This window comes from Trichoderma virens (genome assembly GCF_000170995.1).
Source record: "Trichoderma virens Gv29-8 chromosome Unknown TRIVIscaffold_81, whole genome shotgun sequence".
NCBI lineage: Eukaryota > Fungi > Ascomycota > Sordariomycetes > Hypocreales > Hypocreaceae > Trichoderma > Trichoderma virens.
The window spans coordinates 390698-408258 of NW_014013668.1; the positions used below are offsets into that span (position 1 = coordinate 390698).

At 49.3% G+C, this 17561-nt stretch overlaps 6 protein-coding genes across 6 annotated transcripts; 2 read left to right on the top strand and 4 right to left on the bottom strand.

The window, feature by feature from the left end:
• Nucleotides 1–1356: 1356 nt before the first annotated feature.
• On the bottom strand, nt 1357–1842 carry TRIVIDRAFT_48020 (uncharacterized protein; the record flags this gene model as incomplete). Its single annotated transcript, XM_014098810.1, has 1 exon — nt 1357–1842. One exon carries the CDS (start codon nt 1840–1842, stop codon nt 1357–1359), a length of 486 nt encoding a protein of 161 aa, XP_013954285.1.
• A 3926-nt stretch (nt 1843–5768) lies between these two features.
• TRIVIDRAFT_48177 (uncharacterized protein) lies at nt 5769–8336 on the bottom strand (the record flags this gene model as incomplete). The annotated part of the gene is made up of 3 exons (XM_014098811.1): nt 5769–7760; nt 7816–8194; nt 8266–8336. Coding segments are annotated over 3 exons (2442 nt in total), but the record flags the coding sequence as incomplete, so codon positions are not given.
• A 1100-nt stretch (nt 8337–9436) lies between these two features.
• TRIVIDRAFT_58571 (uncharacterized protein) lies at nt 9437–10398 on the top strand (the record flags this gene model as incomplete). Its single annotated transcript, XM_014098812.1, has 3 exons — nt 9437–9740; nt 9818–10146; nt 10240–10398. The coding sequence occupies 3 exons, from the start codon at nt 9437–9439 to the stop codon at nt 10396–10398; spliced, it is 792 nt and encodes a 263-aa protein (XP_013954287.1).
• Nucleotides 10399–10833: 435 nt separating this feature from the next.
• TRIVIDRAFT_126440 (uncharacterized protein) lies at nt 10834–12522 on the bottom strand (the record flags this gene model as incomplete). Its single annotated transcript, XM_014098813.1, has 3 exons — nt 10834–11405; nt 11507–11531; nt 11596–12522. Coding segments are annotated over 3 exons (1524 nt in total), but the record flags the coding sequence as incomplete, so codon positions are not given.
• A 2557-nt stretch (nt 12523–15079) lies between these two features.
• TRIVIDRAFT_68667 (uncharacterized protein) lies at nt 15080–15517 on the bottom strand (the record flags this gene model as incomplete). The annotated part of the gene is made up of 1 exon (XM_014098814.1): nt 15080–15517. One exon carries the CDS (start codon nt 15515–15517, stop codon nt 15080–15082), a length of 438 nt encoding a protein of 145 aa, XP_013954289.1.
• A 742-nt stretch (nt 15518–16259) lies between these two features.
• Nucleotides 16260–17306, top strand: TRIVIDRAFT_48258 (uncharacterized protein; the record flags this gene model as incomplete). The annotated part of the gene is made up of 2 exons (XM_014098815.1): nt 16260–16689; nt 16753–17306. 2 exons carry the CDS (start codon nt 16260–16262, stop codon nt 17304–17306), a joined length of 984 nt encoding a protein of 327 aa, XP_013954290.1.
• Between the last annotated feature and the right edge of the window lie 255 nt (nt 17307–17561).

The following is a 17561-nucleotide window of genomic DNA, read 5'->3' on the forward strand; positions in this document are numbered from 1 at the left end:
TAAGAAAGGAATAAGAATAGTACAGCGACATCCGCTATTCACTAGGCACTCTGGCTCTATGGATGTTAATGTGAAAAGTATCTTTAAATCACAACAATAATTAAAATGCGTGATTTGAATTCTCATATACAAGCCAAGTCGACAACAGATTAGGCATTCAAAAGGCAGTTGTATCCATCTTGAAGGCATCGTCACAAATCACCTGTCAGCCCCACCAATGGCGGCCTCTCCTTGATTGGCCATGAAATATTCCGCGCACTACGAAATACGTGTATAGCCCTTCCCAACTCCATTTTTTTGACACTTTATTATTAGAATCTCGAATCTACATTTTACGTGTATTCATGCGACTACATTGACGTCCACCTATTCAAAATTCATTTCACCTCTTGCAAATCTGCTCCGTATTTCGCATCTCATTTGAGGTGTCGCGTAATCCATGTATGTATCCAGTACGAGGACTAGAGCCTCTTTGACTTGGCGCTGCTAGGTTGTCTCAATTTAGTGTCTGCAGCAAGCAAGCCATCAATTTCTGTATGCTGCATGCGGCCATATGCGTTGTTTGTCACATGCAAAAAAGGTATCAAGTATTCTGCATTCCGCTTTTCATTTCACGGCTTCATTAAAATTTCCAGGTTCATATTTTGCTTTTTCTAACTCAAATCATCACTGCATCTTGGCATCGTCGCATCAATTGCCGAAATGCCAGAACGGCGTGATCCAGCTGCAGCAGCCCCTTAACTGGGGTCAATGCGCCATGTAACCTGCCCGTCATTTTCAGCACCAGCTGCAGGGAAAAAAGACAAGTCACTGCAGAATAGGCGAACAAAGAATCGATCGGAAAAAATGCCAGAAACAGGCAAAGCAAGTCATCCACAAGACAGCATCATGACATTGTAATCACCGCGTGGTTGGCTCATCTCGCCGTAATCTGTGCTGGCATGCATGCTTTTATGTATCCCGTTATATAGGTAACTGAAAAAAACAAACTCGTGCTCGAGGCTGGAGCTCATAGACGAGGCACAATTCCATCCAGAGGCCTTTCCTGAGTGTATTTCTACCGTAAATGCGCTCCAAATATTGGGGCTAAAATCCACACAACTCCGTCAACGCCCGGCTATGATATGAAACCCCCTTGACTCTGCTTCCGCAGGGTCGTACATGATTACAATGAACAGTGCAATAAAAGAAGAACAAGAGAAGCGGTGGCACAATGTGTGACTTGGTGAAGAAAAAAGGGGACCTCAGAGATGGGTGGTGCTCTTGCGGTCGGCGTTTGGCCCTTGGAGGACCTGTGAGAAAAAGATTCGTACGACGTTTCGTCATCGGAAGCATCATGGAGGAGCATGTTTGCCTTTAGTTCTTGTCGCCCCAGAGCGGTGCACCAAGCGGCTTGCTTATGCCAAAGCCGACGCTGACGGCGATTCCCACCACCAGCACAATGATGAGAATCTTGGCAATGATCTTGTTGCGCGGGCTGAGGTTGGCCATGCAGGAGCAGTTGTTTCGCTTCACCTTGGTCTGCTTGGCTTGCTTCTGCCAGTGGTCCTTTCCAGGCCATACTTGGCACTCCATCTTGGCATCTAGCGTCATGCTTTTCCGGAGGGGCTTGTCAATGGAGCTGTGAGAATGGAGAGCCTCAATGTCGGCGTCGAAGGGATTGGTGGTGGTTTTGTCGGAATTGGGGTTGGAGGTGATGCTGGTGACCGAGGTGGCATTGGTCGGCACAGCATAAACGCCCACGGTTGGCGTGAGAGCCTTGTCAGGCACAGAAATCTCGATGGTGATTTCTCTGGTGAGGCGAACGCTGGCAGTAGACTGCCTCTTGTCGGGAGTAGCCATGATGATTGTGGGGGCAAGGCAAAAAGTGGCGATGTGTGGGAAGAATGGCCGAAATCAGAATCTCGTCAGATCAAGAGGCGAGAACAGTATGAAGAGGAGACAAAACAAGGTGTCCAAGAAAAAAAAGGTTGTCTGAAAGGCGGAGGTTAGCATCTTGGACATATGCAAGGGAGAATGTTTGTAGGGAAAATCCGGCAGAGGCGAAAATGAAAATATGCATGGATGGCACCTGACACTGCCGCAGCTGGCACATGCAGGTGCGAATAGAATGAAGGGAAAGTAAAATATCTTACCTCTGGGTTGCACGAGTCTTGGAAGGGGGCACGAATGCACGAATGCAGCTGGTGGGAGGTTTGTCAAGTGACGGGGGAAACGTATTCGTGTGGTGATGATGGTGGAGAAGAGGAGAGGGTGAGAGTGAGAGAAAGAGGAGTAGAGAAGAGAGACAAGAGAAGAGGAGGGAGAGGAGTAGAGAGAGAAGTTATGGTGCTGAGCAGCCACGAGAGATGAATGCGGTTCAGAAAGTTGACATTGGCGAGCCTCGACCTCTTTTGAAGATGCAAGAAGATGTAATTGAAATAATATCCAATTGGACAATCTCGATCGAAATGCCCTCGATAAATGAAGGAAGACAAAGGACAATTGGATAGAGATCGAGAAGAGGGGGAAAGTCGAGGAGAAGAGAGAGCAGTAGCCTGATATCGAAAACAGGGAGGCGAATTGCTTGGAGTTAGACCGCACAGAGAGAGAGAGAGTACAAGGGACATGTACTCGTAACTGCTTTGGGGCTAAGAGTGGAAGAAACCTGAAGCTCGAGGCGTTTGCAGCAGCTGGGGGGAGGAGAGAGATTAGTGCTAGCGAGGAGTACTTGTTGCGTGTAGTTTGTGTACCTGGCGTAAAAGCTGTAGAATACACTCCGTTGAGAGCAACAAGGGATACTGAGTCAAGGTAGCATCTGTCTCATCCACAGGTACCTTGGCGACAGCCGCCAAGTCGCCCGCATTGAACATTCATTGCAGCACAACCAGGGGAAACCGGCTCAGCGAGATTGCCTCCTCCCGCTCGGGCCACCCAGAGCCTAGAACAGCCCCGGCTAGTGGCACGCTAGAGCCACTACAGCCGCAAGGTTTAGCGCACTAGCCTCTGCATGTTAGTGGCCCTTGCAGCTCTGCAGCCGACGCAGGGAGGGGGGAAACGAACCGTTCAGTTACGGATACAGTTGCAGTGGCAGTGGCAGAGGCAGGGGGGGACGATGCCAGTTTGTTGGGCGAAACGTGGGCGGCGGGATGGGATTCCGGGCCAGATAGATGAAAGGACTGCGTGGGTGCATCAAATGATTTTTTGGGGGTGATTGGGCCGTGGGATTGGATGATGTTGGCTGGGGATTTGGTGATGATTCCTGCTTGATATGCATCACGATGAAGATACCGAGTACAACAGCAGCAACGAATAGCCATGGCAACAACAAGAACAACAGCAGCACAAAAATAGAGAACTTGTCTTTTACATGTCTCGGAATATGCCATTTTTCAAAGATGGGGTTTCGATAGTTTCCTCTTTGACGAGTACGAAGAAAATTGATATGATGCCCTGCGTTGGTGTTTGTACAGTATCGATAACGCCAGTCGGTACGAGCATTGGCACATGCAAGCATCATCCCCAAGCATCCTCCTCTATCTCTACCTCTACCTCTACCTGCACCTGTATGTACCTGCAGACGGCACTGCATCCGAACACCACTCGAAGGTCCAGTCAAAACCCATCAATCAAAATCTCTCTCTCCGTCCCCGCTGATGGACAACGCAGCCGTTGTTCCGCTTGGGCCCTTGTGGAGGCGCCCGCCAGGGATCCCCCGAGTCAAATCCCTGGCCACCACGCGTAGACGCCGCCCAGTCATTGGCCCGGTCCTCCCTCTGCCATCTGCCATCCGCCATCTTGTCTCGAACCATGGCAGTACGAGTACGAACCGGGCTTATCCTGTGCTCAGCTCTGCTGCTGCTCCTTAGTCATGTCTCGCCGAGGAGGCTTTTGATGGCTCTCGAGCCGGCGCGCAAAATGGCTTGTTGCCTGACTGGGAGCTTGTCGTCGGGTGATTGACTGGCGATCAATGCTACTGCACGCTGGAAAGTCAGTTTCGTTTTCGGCATGCTGGCCGTTTCGCTTCGTCTCTCTTCGGTTCAACTCTTGCCGATTTAGGCTGTCTATTCCTCCTCTTCTCCTTAACCGAGAGGCCCGCCCCTTGCAGACGATGAGGATCGCCACTGGCTGAAATGACGATGATGACTGCATCTGCATACGAGTCCTCGTGCTAGCAGCATCCGATAGATACCAGATAGTACTATCTCTTTCACCACTAACCACCACGACGCTCCTCCTCGTACTTATATCACGCAGTCCAACCGCAAACTAGACCACCATCTACTACTACTATTCTGCTCAGGGGCTTGGTCCAGCCTCTGCTATCAGCGACTAGCTTCCACCTCATCGTTTCAAAAGTCATTCCGTGGCGCGGGTGTGGGTGGCGCCCAGTGGATTCTCGAGATCCAATCCCCGCGTTTTCATGTGCCAGTTTCGGCAGCTTCCTTGGGCTCTAGAACAGGATGTGCTATGGCTAAATCCCTTAGTATCGCGCACTATCGACGTCTCTCTGAGATGGCGCTGAGCCCTGTGACATCTTAGTGCCCATTCGTTGCATTTCTCCGGTCGTATTATTTGGTGGTGGCAATATGCAACGTATACTCTCAAGATAGGGCTGCGAGTATAGAGTGCGGAGTTCAAATGCTTTGTATTGAGAGGTTCAATATAACAAAACAATCTTGGATAAGAGAAAGACAATTAAGAGTAATGCGGCTGCTTCTACCCAAACATCAACCGTGGCTACCTGCGGAACTAAAACTTGCAACACTTCCAGTCCGACTACGGTGGCGGCTGCGGCTGCGGTGACGATTATTGACATTGGACATGCCAGCCACTTCCTCCCCAACTTTGTTTTCTCCAATGTGCGGCATTTGCGTTCTTTCTCTTTCTCTTGCATCTGCTTCTTCCACCCTTTTCCCTTCCTCTCTTTCCTTCCGAAACTTGATTCCACTCGTGTACCACATAAACTCTTCTCCTTTCTCCCTTCTTTCTTTCTCTTCCCTTTTTCTTCCTCTTTCTCTTTCTTTCTTTTCATCTTCTTCGTGGTTGCGGATTCTCTCTATGATTGAAGCATCAGAGATGGATCCGTCATAAAAGGATTTGATCCATGACCATAGGCCCATGTCGAGAGTATATGAGCTCGCCTTAGTCCCATGTGGTATATCTTCTCTGAGTGCAACCCAGCGAGCCCATGTTACTTCATCTTTCAAGCGGTCGATGAAAGGTCGTAGGTCAGCTCCATTTTTATCGGCCAGTTGAGCATGTGTGAACAGCTTAAATGTGGCATATGAGAGAAGCGCTGGATCGTCTTCCAGCTCCTGGCTTATTTCATGAAAGTAGGTGATAGATACGCAAGGAGACCGGTCTGGAGACGCCCGTTCGACCGAAATAGCGTCATCCTTTGTCATCCATTCAATAACCTTCATGCTCGGATTGTACTTTAATGATCTCAGTAGCTCAGAAACAGAGCTTCTCTCTTCCTTTGTTGCTGATCTCTTGCTGTGTAGCAACTGGTGTTCCTTGCTGGATATGGAATCATAAGAACTTGCATGATCGACGAATGATGATGAATCAAAATTGAATGGACTGTTGTCAAATAGATTTGAGTGGGCCTGCAGGGGAAACAAGGCTGAACCCGTGTCCCTCCTCTTTATGACTGCAGGAGTTCTTGGCTTAGGATGCTCCATAAGCAATACACCATCCTCAGGGGATGAGCTTTTAACCCGACTGCTCACAGTACTTGATGTTCTCCTATCTTTCAGACTGCCTATACGCTTAGCCGCGGAAAGCCGTGCCTGAACGAGTGCATTCAGCTCCCTAATATTGAGGTAGTCCAGGCAAGTTTCCATTATTGAAAGGTGGCCATTGCCAATCGGGTTGGACCGTAGGCCCGGATCCAACATGAAGAATCCGTTATTTCTCAAGAAGAACTCACGCACAGATTCATGTATAACCTGGACGATCCTGGAATCTCCATGCTCGAGATCAAGGGATCCCGCTCCCGCGTGGTTTGATATGGCTTCAATTCCCTCCTCTTGTGAATCTCCTACGTATACTCTCTTCACTTCAACTAAACCCCTAGAGATCGTTCGAATTTGTTTCTCAAGCTGTTCATCGCTTTCGATGAAGCTGTTTGATTGACGCCACTCGCGAAGAGATTTCAGAGTCGGCTGTCGGATGAAAGCCAGTATGTGACGCCACTCGTAAAGTCGGAGTGGTTTTGTGGCCAGAATAGCCCACTGGAAGAACTTGACAGTTAACTCTCTTGCATTGGGTTCAAGTTTTGAGAAAATGTTGGAAAATAAAGTTTCGAGCTCCTCCGGTAAGTCCATAGCTCGTTGGTTCAGGTATGGCATTTCGTTTCCATCATCCCAGCTTCTAAGAACATCTTCCACCACCAACACAACCCAAAGGAATACTCCAGCAGATTTTTGAAGAATATTTTTCTTCAATAGTTCCCATTGAGGCCTTTTTGTGGCGAAGGCAAGTTCGAACTTGCAATCCACATATGTCTCTATATCATCACTATTGTGCTGTTCAACAAATATTTCCGGACAGTCACTCAGGGTGATTGTGGGAAAGTGTCTACTGGAGATGCAGACATTGAGGTCAATTCCTTTGAGGTAGGCCCCCCGGGTTAACCGCCTCCAGAAGTAGGCCATTAGTCGTATCTGGGGCTCATCGCACTCATCGAGGGCATCAATGAAAATAATCCTCTTCTTTGTCTGAATGAGAAGCACCCATTCTAAAAAAGATTCTAGTTCTGACTCTGCCCAAGCGGCCCATTCCTCCCCTATGTCTCGTTTCACGAATTTGTTTTTTTCGTCCCACATTTTGTGGAAGAATTCAAGACCTTGCTTGTCTCCAGGCAGAAGCTGATACAGCAAGGACTTAAAAAGGCCAAGACTCGAATGCTCAAGCTCATCTCCTTTAGCGTTGAAGAAGAAAGCCGCTGTAGAGTAGTTTGATTCGGCTTGTTCTCGCGCGGCCTGATGGAAAGCCTCTTTCATAAGTGTCGATTTCCCTGCACCAGGCTTTCCCTTTAGCCAAAGAAGCCCATAGCTCTCGTGCCTGCCCGTACCATTAAACCAATCCTTGTACAACTTGTGATCGAACAACCATGCACAAGTCTTCTCGGCTGGACTCCCCAGACTTTGGAGTCTCCTATCAATAGTTGGGAACCACAAAGATCTGAGGCAAGCCTCATTGACCTTGCTACCATTGACAACATGAGGTGGCTCATTCGTGGAGGTTGTACTCAACACCGACTTAGTAAGTTGTATTCGTCGGTCTAGGGAAGCTTCGATTGCTTTCAGACTTGGAATGGAAAGATATATCGATTGAAGCGCTCCAGCTATTTTGCAGTAGTTCGGGTCGTTTGGCCCTGAGTAACGACACATCCCTATATGGTTTGCCTGCATCGTCTCGGCATATTCACGAGCATCTCCAATCGAGGATGAGTAATCGGGAACCACCTTTTTTCCAAGTTTTGCTAAGGTGAGGCCTTCTTGGAATGTCTTGACTCGAAAGTCGTATTTGTGCCATAGCATGGAGAAATCCTCCTGCGCGCGTACTAAATCCGTAGTCTTTAATCCCAGAGCATCAAGAATAACGGGTGTTGTCTTCATGCCGAGAGAGCTGACGACAGACCGCACCACTTCGCCGAGAGCCGCCACATGCTGACTACCGCGATGCGGTGTGCCAAGGAAAACAACCATTGCAGTTGATTCGACGATATTTCTAAGCCCGCCCTCAACGGATGAAGACGATCTTGCAAGCATCTAGAAACATAAATTAAAAAAATTGTATCAGGTCTAACGGCTAGGATAGGCTTACTTCCTTGACAACAATTCCACCCAGACTGTGAGCAACGAACATCAACCGGCGTTTAGGATCTCTTTCTCTTCCTCTATGCAATTCACCAAGAAGATCTTTGCTGTGCACGAAAATACTGTTCTGGTTTATCTCACTGGCGTTGTACTTAGTAACCTTGCTGTCATAGCCGAATGTGAGAATGCGTGAGTCGGGACAATTGTTGGGAAGCAAATCAGCAGGCCAGAATACCGGCTTGAACTGGGTGCCATTATCCTCGGGATGTGTGGTAGCCTTCAATAATTTCTGGAACATACGGTGAATAAAACTTTTTTTCTTTTCTTTTTTGTGGTAAGTCCATGTCTTGGACGGATGGCCCTGTAAGCCATGAACGAATACGATGCTGCACACATAGGATCAGTTGGCTTACGCCTATTCCGCTAAAAACCAAAAGGCATATATGTAAGGACGCACTCGATGATTGGAGAGGAGTTCTCGGCCTCGTAAACAACGGATAGCCCTGTATCCGAAATATCCTTCGGCATGTCTGATCGAAATACAACTTTCTTTGTATTGACAGGTAGATGTGAAGGATTTCGAGGTTGAGAAAATCAGGCTGAGCAATGCAGCAAGGCAAATGGACCTAGCTGAGGTAAGTGGTGTCTGGGATACCAGGGTCGTATCCAAGACAAAGCCCAACCCGCGATGGAATCTTATTGGAGGGGATATGATCGGGCACCATTGCGACAGCTGTGATGATAGAGCCGCCTATTGTACCTAAATTATGGGTCGCAAATTTATATAAAAAGAAGTTCATTATACGAAATGAAGTCCATCTACATGCTTTGCTATCAAGTAATGCGGCATCTGTTGCTTAATTGAGCCAATCCTCCAGCAATAACCACAGCGCTGACAGGTAAAATTTCGGCCGATAGTCTGGGTTGTACTTGATAGATGATCGAGAGGATGTAAAAGCTAAAATGACGAGATTTTTTTTAGAATTTTGGCGACTACCTAGGTATGTAGGTAGTGATAAAAAAGAAGAGATTCGATAATTCAGCCAATACTTGAAGCTGCATATAACAACGTTAGGTATCTATGTATACTTCCAAGGCAGGTGCGTATTTATACTAGGTACCCAATACCTGCCTGCAAGTACTTTAAATAACTGAATTCCGGGTTTCACGTACGTACTACTAGGTACGTAGGTAAGTGTAGTGCCTGGTATGTCAGGTAACGTACCTACTAAGGTACCTATGTGCTCTACAGTACCTACATTCCAATGTCTTATACCTACCCAAGGTGTTAGGAAACTGCCCACGAGAGCATTCGATGAGGGTTTCCTCGCTCTTGTTTCTAAATTCGCTTCGCCATCGTGCCTCCCCCCCAACCCCCACCCTTGGTCTTCTTCTGCCGGCTAGTTTGTTGATTCTTCCTTGCTTCTTCACCATTATCGCATCATAACAATCATCAGCTTTACGGGCCCAAGCATCATTCGTTTCCACCATCTGCGCTCTCTCTTCATACTGGCAATCGGCTCCATTGTTTTAATCTTTGGTATCATTTCCCCCTTCGCTAAAAGTCATTCGCTTTCAACCGCGGTTAGGCTGTTGCTCGACTATGGATCCATTGACAGCACGCAAACATGTGTCACTGCTCGAACTATGACGACGTGGAACTTGGTTTGATGCGTTTCTCGCTATGCCTACCATGCCTCAATGGCATTTCCAAGGATGGGGCATCGCAGGAGCAAGGAGTGGCCTGGCTTGTGAGCAGTGATAACCAAGAGGCCAAACCGCCGACACTCGAGGATCCTTGTGGGATTTGTGGCATGTACGCTAGAGCTTGGACTCGGCTCGAAATGGCCATCTATGGCCAAGATGCCGACGATTCGCAAGATATTGCCTTTTGCTACAGAGATACTGCTGCTTTTGCATTCTGCTTGCCCCGTATGCCATCTCCTACCATTGCCATCTTCTACATTACGCAAAGCAAGGCCACAGTTGTCGCTAACAACGGCGTATAGTCTACGGTTTCACGATCGGATCACTGCAATATGCTGTCCGCAGCTATTTCGGCCTCAGCGGAACCAGGAGACAAGATTTTGGCGATGCCTGTTGTTTCCCCACCGCCACAATCCTCAAGAACGAGCAAGAAATTATTCTTCGTGAGAGGATTCGCAAAGCTTCAGAGGGAAAACAACAACAACACAAGCTGCCATATGGCTGCTACGATCAAATGCTGTATCCCCCCAAGCTAGAGCAGTACGCAGTCAGAGGGGAGCAAGTTGAGGTCACTGCCAGCGACAACAAGGCAGCAGACGCAAATGTCAGCGTCAAGCCCTCTCCGGCCAAAGTACACTCTATGCATGAGGATGTTCATCAAACGCCCAATAACAATCGTCGAGCCCCGCACACTTTGGAAGACGATGTTGCCCCTCCCGCCAAGGCAAAGCGACAAGAACACATTCTTCACAATGACGTTGCCCCTCCCACCAAGGCAAAGCGCCAAGAGCACACCCTTCACGATGATATCGAGAGCGCGACTCCCGCGAAACCCATTCCTCATGAATTGGGGGCAACGGCGCTGCGAACTGGGCCTTTGTGAAATGAGCCAGGTAGGATCCAATTGCCCAACAATATTCTGTTGCTGGCGTTGCTCATATCTGTAGGCCAGTATCGTCATGACAGCGACAACTCGAACAGCCCTCTCAAGTCTCAAGAGTATTTTTCCGATGCACCCCTTTTGGAAGATTACAGCATCGGAATAAGATACATAGAGTGGATTCATTGATCAAATCCGCTCACTCGCGCCAACTCAGACAGTGAAGATTTGATTGCCTATACACACACTCACACACCGCAGTGGTCCTAATGTTGACTTGGCTCAATAGCATTACAAATAGTTTAATAGCATATTATCTTTACTCCGTCAAGTGTGTATATGATTCTGTAAAAGCCTGATTCCACTGCCAATCGCTCCTTTTTACTTTGGCTCATTTTTTTTTTTTTTTTTACAAATATCTGCTTTGCAGTTTCAGCGAAGCAGGATTTCAATCACTTCGTCTTCTCTGCCCTCCACAGCTTCTCCTTTCATGACGCTATAGACAAAGCATTCGCTGTGAAAGGTCATGCTCACATCGGACTCCTTGTCAGAAGATTTTGGTAGTGGGTTCAAAATGACAGGCACCCTGCACCCACCGATAATCCAGAGTTCCTGGCCTGGTCTGATATTTGGCGGGCCAAGTCCAATATGCCCGTCTTCGGTGATGAAGATTGCCTGTGGCCGAACCATTTGTATTACCCATTCGTTGGGGTTATCCTCGTCATCGGATCCGTCTGGCGTTAGGGCTCCTGTGATGAGGCCTAGGAAAGCTGTCAATCCTCCATCGGAGAGCTTGTCTGGGAACTTTTCATGGTATTGCAATAATAGTTTACCCCATCGATTGCCGTATGAGCGGAAGATTGATGCAACTGAACCCTCGCCGGGGATGTCATCACCAACTGGAAACTCGTCCACGATAGCAACACGGCTGAGCTTGAGACCGCAGATGCGGAGAGCAGTGTTATTGTCCTCGACTCTTAGGCCCTCTCCAACACCATATATGCCGCGGTCTGCTTCAAAGCCGCCACAGTGCCACCAGCGGTGGTGGTCCCAGAAGTTGGACTTGCTACGTCTGGACTCGTCCTTGACGCCGTTCCAGTCGACGGCCCACGATGCAAGGCCCGGGATATCGGAGCCTTCGCCGCCGCGGCCGATTAGAGGCTGAAGATCTGTGCTCATGCCGATGAGGTCGATGGTGACTGTGTGGTACAGCGTGCGCACGTCGACGGTGTAGTCGCACATTTTCACCGAAGGCAGGGAGACGTCTTGACGGAATCCCAGGACGCCGTAGACTTTGTCGCGGGGGTCTGTTGCTTTGCGGAATCGCCAGCGCCAGAGAAGCTGGAAGAGCTCTTCTTCTCGCGAGGCGCCGAGGCCGCGGAGGTTGGCCTGGAGGTCGAGAAGGCAGCCGTTGTCCCAGAACTCGCCGTGGATTGCAGGAGCCGTGTCGTCGAAGAAGCTGTCTGAGGCTCTGTCCAGGACGTCCCAGGAGAGCTCGCATGGGCCCCAGTAGAGGGTAGCCCTTGGGGGCAGGAGGGCTTCCTGGACGGTCCAGATGCGGCTCCACCAGGAGACATTGATGGCGGTTTTCAAGGCGGCGGCGGTAGCAATTCTTCTTTGCTCGTCGTCCATCCAGGGGGGCGGGTCTTGGTCGCTTGCGATCCAGGAGAGGGTGTCGAGGGCGGCTTGGGCGTCGGTCTGAGTGGTGTCTCCTAGGGGGCCGAGCCAGATGGCGCCTTGTTTGCACTGGTTGTAGATGCGGCCCATCATGGAGACTTGCAGAGACTTTTCGACATTGTCCGCCTGGTTGATGCACAGGGCATCGGCCCAGATGTGTCTTGGCTCATCGGATAGTCGTAGTCGTCGGAGGGCATCAGCTAGAGAAGGCGTTACTCCCACTTGGTTGGCTCCAAAGAAGATGCTCTCGTGCGAGTCGGGATTGTCATTTCCCCAGGCATAAGAGAGGGCTTCGTAGGGGCAGTCGAGGTTGTCGAGCGTAGTCACATGGAATTTGCAGCACAGGGGGGAGTCATGGGCGCCGGGTTCGATCTGAAGAGTCCGTATTTCCGATTTGGAGGAGTCGATTGCGGGGAGGACTTGATGGTGCCAAGAGACTTTTTTGGCCATTGTGTTTGAGCTTGGGTTGATGGTATTTCTCCCTCTCTATCTCTCCTTATTTTTTGTTCTTTTCTTTTTCCTTTTCCTTTTGAGATTTTAAAAGACAATAAACTTGAAGAATCGGTGTAGATGTTGGTGCCTGGAGCATTGCCCCGCCGATATACAACGGGTTGCCATTGCAGGATTCAGCGTCAGGATGTAAGTGTCAGATATAAGCACGAGCGGATTAATTAGCCAGAACAAGGAAGCAATGTGTGAGCTTTTTCTTATGCGACAGAGCGGTGCAAAAATAGCAGCCTGTCATCGTGTGCTTGGTAAGGGCTGGGGGACAATGGGATTTTAGTCTGCCGCTAAGCATAATGTATGCTTTTTTCGATGGTGGGCCCTGACGAAGTGATGCTGTGTGAGCAGAGGGCTGCATTGGAGTTGTCAAGAATGTTGAGGTATTGATGGAAATCAACTAGCATTGTGATGTGAGGCCGGTAGTTGAGCGGCTCAATGGCTACATGATTGCCGGGACAAGTTGCGCAACTGAGGCATGCGGCTCTTTAGACTCAATTTCTTGATTGGTGCAAAATCTCATCCTTGTTATGAGGCCTGTCCATCGTCTCATTATCACCCTTGATCTCTTAGTTGAAAAGGGAACCCCTAGCCATATCATTTGTTTAGCCGATGGGTGTCGTATTTGTGAGTTCAATGAGCCTCGTAAGGGCTAGTTAGTCAGACTTGTACTGGCTTGCAAAGAGAGGGAGCAAGGTATCAACAACCATTTATATCGTAGTTGAGGGAGTTGGATATCAGCATTGGTCAATGTTGAAAGAAAGGATAGGTAGATACATACGCAGCATGGTAATGCAGTCAAGGCGGTCAGTGTCGTGTAATCTATATTACTTCATCCTGCAGTATGGTGATGAGTAATAATTTGCCTCCTCATTAGAATAGTACAAGTAGAAACCAGGGACTACAATAATAGCCTCTCGATAGGCAGAGAGGCTGAAGATGACTGCATGTAGCATCTGACCAATAATGGAATGTCACAGACCAGACATCACACAAACAGTCGGAGAATGTTGAGGCTCTGCATATTGCGCCAGTTGCATGCCCCAATCTCCCCTTTGAAAGAAGCGACAGCCAACTCACTGCAACCGCCCGCGAACGACCGATTCCCAGATGGACAGCTGCAGCCAGTCCCGACACCAACAGTTCACATGGTAAGCATGTCCCCGGCTTTCAAGGCGAAGCTCAAGGCCGGATACAAGACAGACCCAACCTAGACACGCATCATCCAAGTACTAGATTCCAACACCAACCTGCAGCCAGAAGACCGCGCCGAACTGCCATTTCAACAACGGGACGGACTCTTATGGAAGGAAACACCAGGAACAACCCCTCGATTGTGCATACCTAGATCTTGCGAGGAAGACGTTTTCAGCACAGCACACGCAGGAAATCACATGGGATACAGCAAAGTCAGTGACATTATAGACAATACCTCGCAAAATGCAAAATCTGCAGAGTCTATCAGAAACGGCACCACATGGCATACGGCAGCCTCCAACCGTCTCAAGTCTAGAAAGACATTAATACGCACTACATAATATGTGGAGGCATGGATTTTAAGCTACAAAGCATCAATATTGGAGCGCCATATGAGGCTCTTTCATAGCGGACATCGGCGTGGATCATAAATGCGCGCGCGTGTATCTCACATCTACTCGACAATCTTGTAGACAAGTTTGAGGTCTTTATTTATTCGATATGTTTGAGGTGAATAATTTATTACTATCTTTGCATATTTTATCAGAACATGTATTACTTACTATCCGCAAATACCAAGTGTTCATATTCATCCAAGTTCCATGAACCCAGTTACATAAGCCCCTGCAAAACAGCCCTACCATTTCCATCCACCGAATTCCAGCACTGAACCCCCCAAATAAGCCTCCATGTCGCCTTAGTACAAGCGCTTACAAAAAGGCCGTCCTCATACATGTACTCTTCCAACCTCGGCATTAAATAACTCACCACCCTCGAGAATAATAACCCCGATACCTATTTTCTTCTTCAGCTCGCATCGAGCAAGACATCCATCCGCATTAGGAATCTCGTCCACAACTAGCCTAACTCGCTCTCGAATAGCGCGCGGCGTCAAGCACACCCTCTCACAACAAAAGTGGTGTGGCAGCCTTTGTAATGCGAGTCGGGGGGTGTTACGTAGTTTCTAGTTTTCTAGGTTGCCTTCAGTTTAGCTTGGGGTTTGGAAACTTGAAGAAGCGAAGTTGGGTAAGGATTGGGGGCCCGGCCCGTTGGTGAGGCCAGGCGCGTTTGTGGAATGGATTGGATTGGACTGGACTTTGGGGGCGGCTTGTAAGATGCTGTGGAGCGAGCATTTGCTATATATGGCAACAAGTCGAGGTGCACTGGTGCTTGTGCAAGTTTGAGTATGGGATGGTTGTCTTGGATGAAATGGTTGGCTCTCGTCACGGCATGACAGCGGCAACCGAGGTAAGAAGCATACACAGCATTACCATTAGTCTATCGGAAGGATACTTGTACAGTTGAGGTATTAATAAGCCATCGGACGGTTCTCCTTGACCCATAGCCTCTCGCCATCAGTGTCCCTCTCCGGCGGCGTAAACTCGTTCGTCTTCCAAAGCCTCCTGTCCGTCTCAGAAATGTGAAACTCCCAATCGTATTTGCCCTTCATTAGCGGCGTCAACAAGTTGTTAAACGTGTCGCCGGCCTCGCGCCGGACCTGGTCGTCGTCGGGGAAATTATGCGCAACGTGGTTGATGGTGAAGCGGACAAAGGGCTTGTCATCGGGGCCTCGCCTGACGCCACCGACGTAGAAGTCTTCATGGGGGACTTTGATGAAGTTGACGACAACGTAAAAGGCGGGCATGCCGACGCCGACGTAGAAGGCAGTTACGGCCTTGACGAGGGCATCTTTGGATTCGTCGTTGGTGTAAGCGTTGGGAGGGTGGTAGACGAGCCAGTGGGGCATGATTGCGGTTGATTTCTTGCGGATGCTGCTTGGAGATGGGTGTAATAGCTGATTTATGAAGTGAGTGATGAAGAGAGACAATGTAACTTCATTGTGCAGGGCTTCGGCGTCCTTTTAAACGTCCAGCAGGCCATCCAGATGGCAAACAAGTTCAATACAAGGCGGTATGCCAAGAGATATAATTACAAACACTTCGGGCGTGTCAACGTCGTCTGATGCTATGAATATCCAAAAGCTTCTAATAAAAGAAAGCAAGACGCAGCACAGAGATGCCAAAATCTCCTTAAAGGGCAATCCCTCTACAGTGGCGCCGAGTAATACGGCGCTTGTGGAGGTAATTCGCAAGTCCGTCTCCCGCATTTCGCCGGCTGGAGCCCGGGCCCGGGGATAAGTGGGGGTTAATTCCAAGTCGATCGAATCGGAGGCGCTGAGCTAATCGCTGGCTGGCTGTGGTGATGTGTTCTTGATTGCTCATGGCCAGCGGCTGACAAACCCATCTCTGGACGGACAAACTTGCCTCTCATCAACTCGCATCGACTCCAAGATGAGTGGGATTACTGATCATCGTGTGTTGAATATGTCTTCATGTTGTGTTTAGTCAAAGTCTGTGTTTGTAGGTGACGGAATATATATAGACAGCATCAGTATCGTTCATCAATTCAATCAAAGTAAAAAAGGTCAGCAATTCAACAAGTACAACAACAAGAACAAGAAAGACAAATTAGCAGTTTCTTCAGTAATCATGTCTTCAAAGCTTGCGTTTGTCACGGGTGCAACGGGCTTCATTGGCTCGCAGGTTGTCACTTCGGCTCTGAACGACGGGTACAATGTGCGACTAAGCGTGCGAAAAGCAGAGCAGATTGAGGGGCTCAAGGAGATTTTCCGTAACCACGTCTCAAGACTCGAGTTTGTCGTGGTGCCGGACATTTCCAAGCCCCAGGCGTTTGACGATGCTCTAGACAATGTCCAAGTCATCTTTCACATTGCATCGCCCATGCCCGGCAAGGGAGCCGACCTGCACAAGGACTACCTCGATCCGGCTGTGCGGGGAACGGTATCCGTTCTGGAGTCTGCCAGAAAGATCCCCAGCGTCAAGAAGGTGGTCATCATGTCATCGATCCTGGGCATTGGTCCCCTCGACTTGTTTTTCAACACGGACACTTTTGTCCCTGGTGAGTACCCACCTTCCTGCATGCAAGTTAATGAGTTGAGGCATTCAACTAACACAGTAGCAGCAAACACTGGCGACAGGCACGAGGTTGACCTTGAGAAGATGTTCCCTGACAACAAGGGCGAGCACGGCACAATGTACGTGGCCTCCAAGATTCTGGCCCATCAGACGTCGTTGGACTGGGTCAAGGAGCACAAGCCGGCCTTTACACTGGCCACGATCCACCCGACCTTTGTGCTGGGCCCCAGCCTGATTCGCAAGACGGCTGGCGATATCGACGGCATCAATGCCTGGTTCTGGAAGTCACTGCAGTCCCCGGCACCCCTCTTCCCAGCTGTGGTTGTAGACGTGCGCGATGTCGCCGATTTGTGTATCAGGGCCGCCAAGGAGGACGTGCCCAACGGCATCGAGCTGGTAGCCTCAGGCGCACCAACGACATGGAAGGATATCGCAGCGTGGGCCAGGAGCACATATCCAGAGCTGGACACGAAGCTGGTGGAAGACGGCCCAGTTCCGTTCAGGGTTGACAATGATGTGCTCGGAATGAAGTGGCGGCCGTTGTGGGAGACCCTTGGAGGGTTGATAGACCAGCAGCTGGCGCTACAGAAGGGCAACTGAGAGCCTGTACTTGGGAAATGGCATCCATTGATGGACTGGTGTTAGATAAAAGGGAGATCGAGCTTGGGGAGATTAGAGACAGCTGTGTGCTCAGATTTGATGGGGCCCTAGGGATGGATTCGATTAGATGTACAGGTAGCTGAAACTGAAACTCAAGTTGAATTGACTTTGCTCCTCTTCCCGCAGCCATTGGTGAGACAGAACTGAACCATTTGTGGGTTGATGCAATGCAGGCAATCAATAGTAAGACAGACC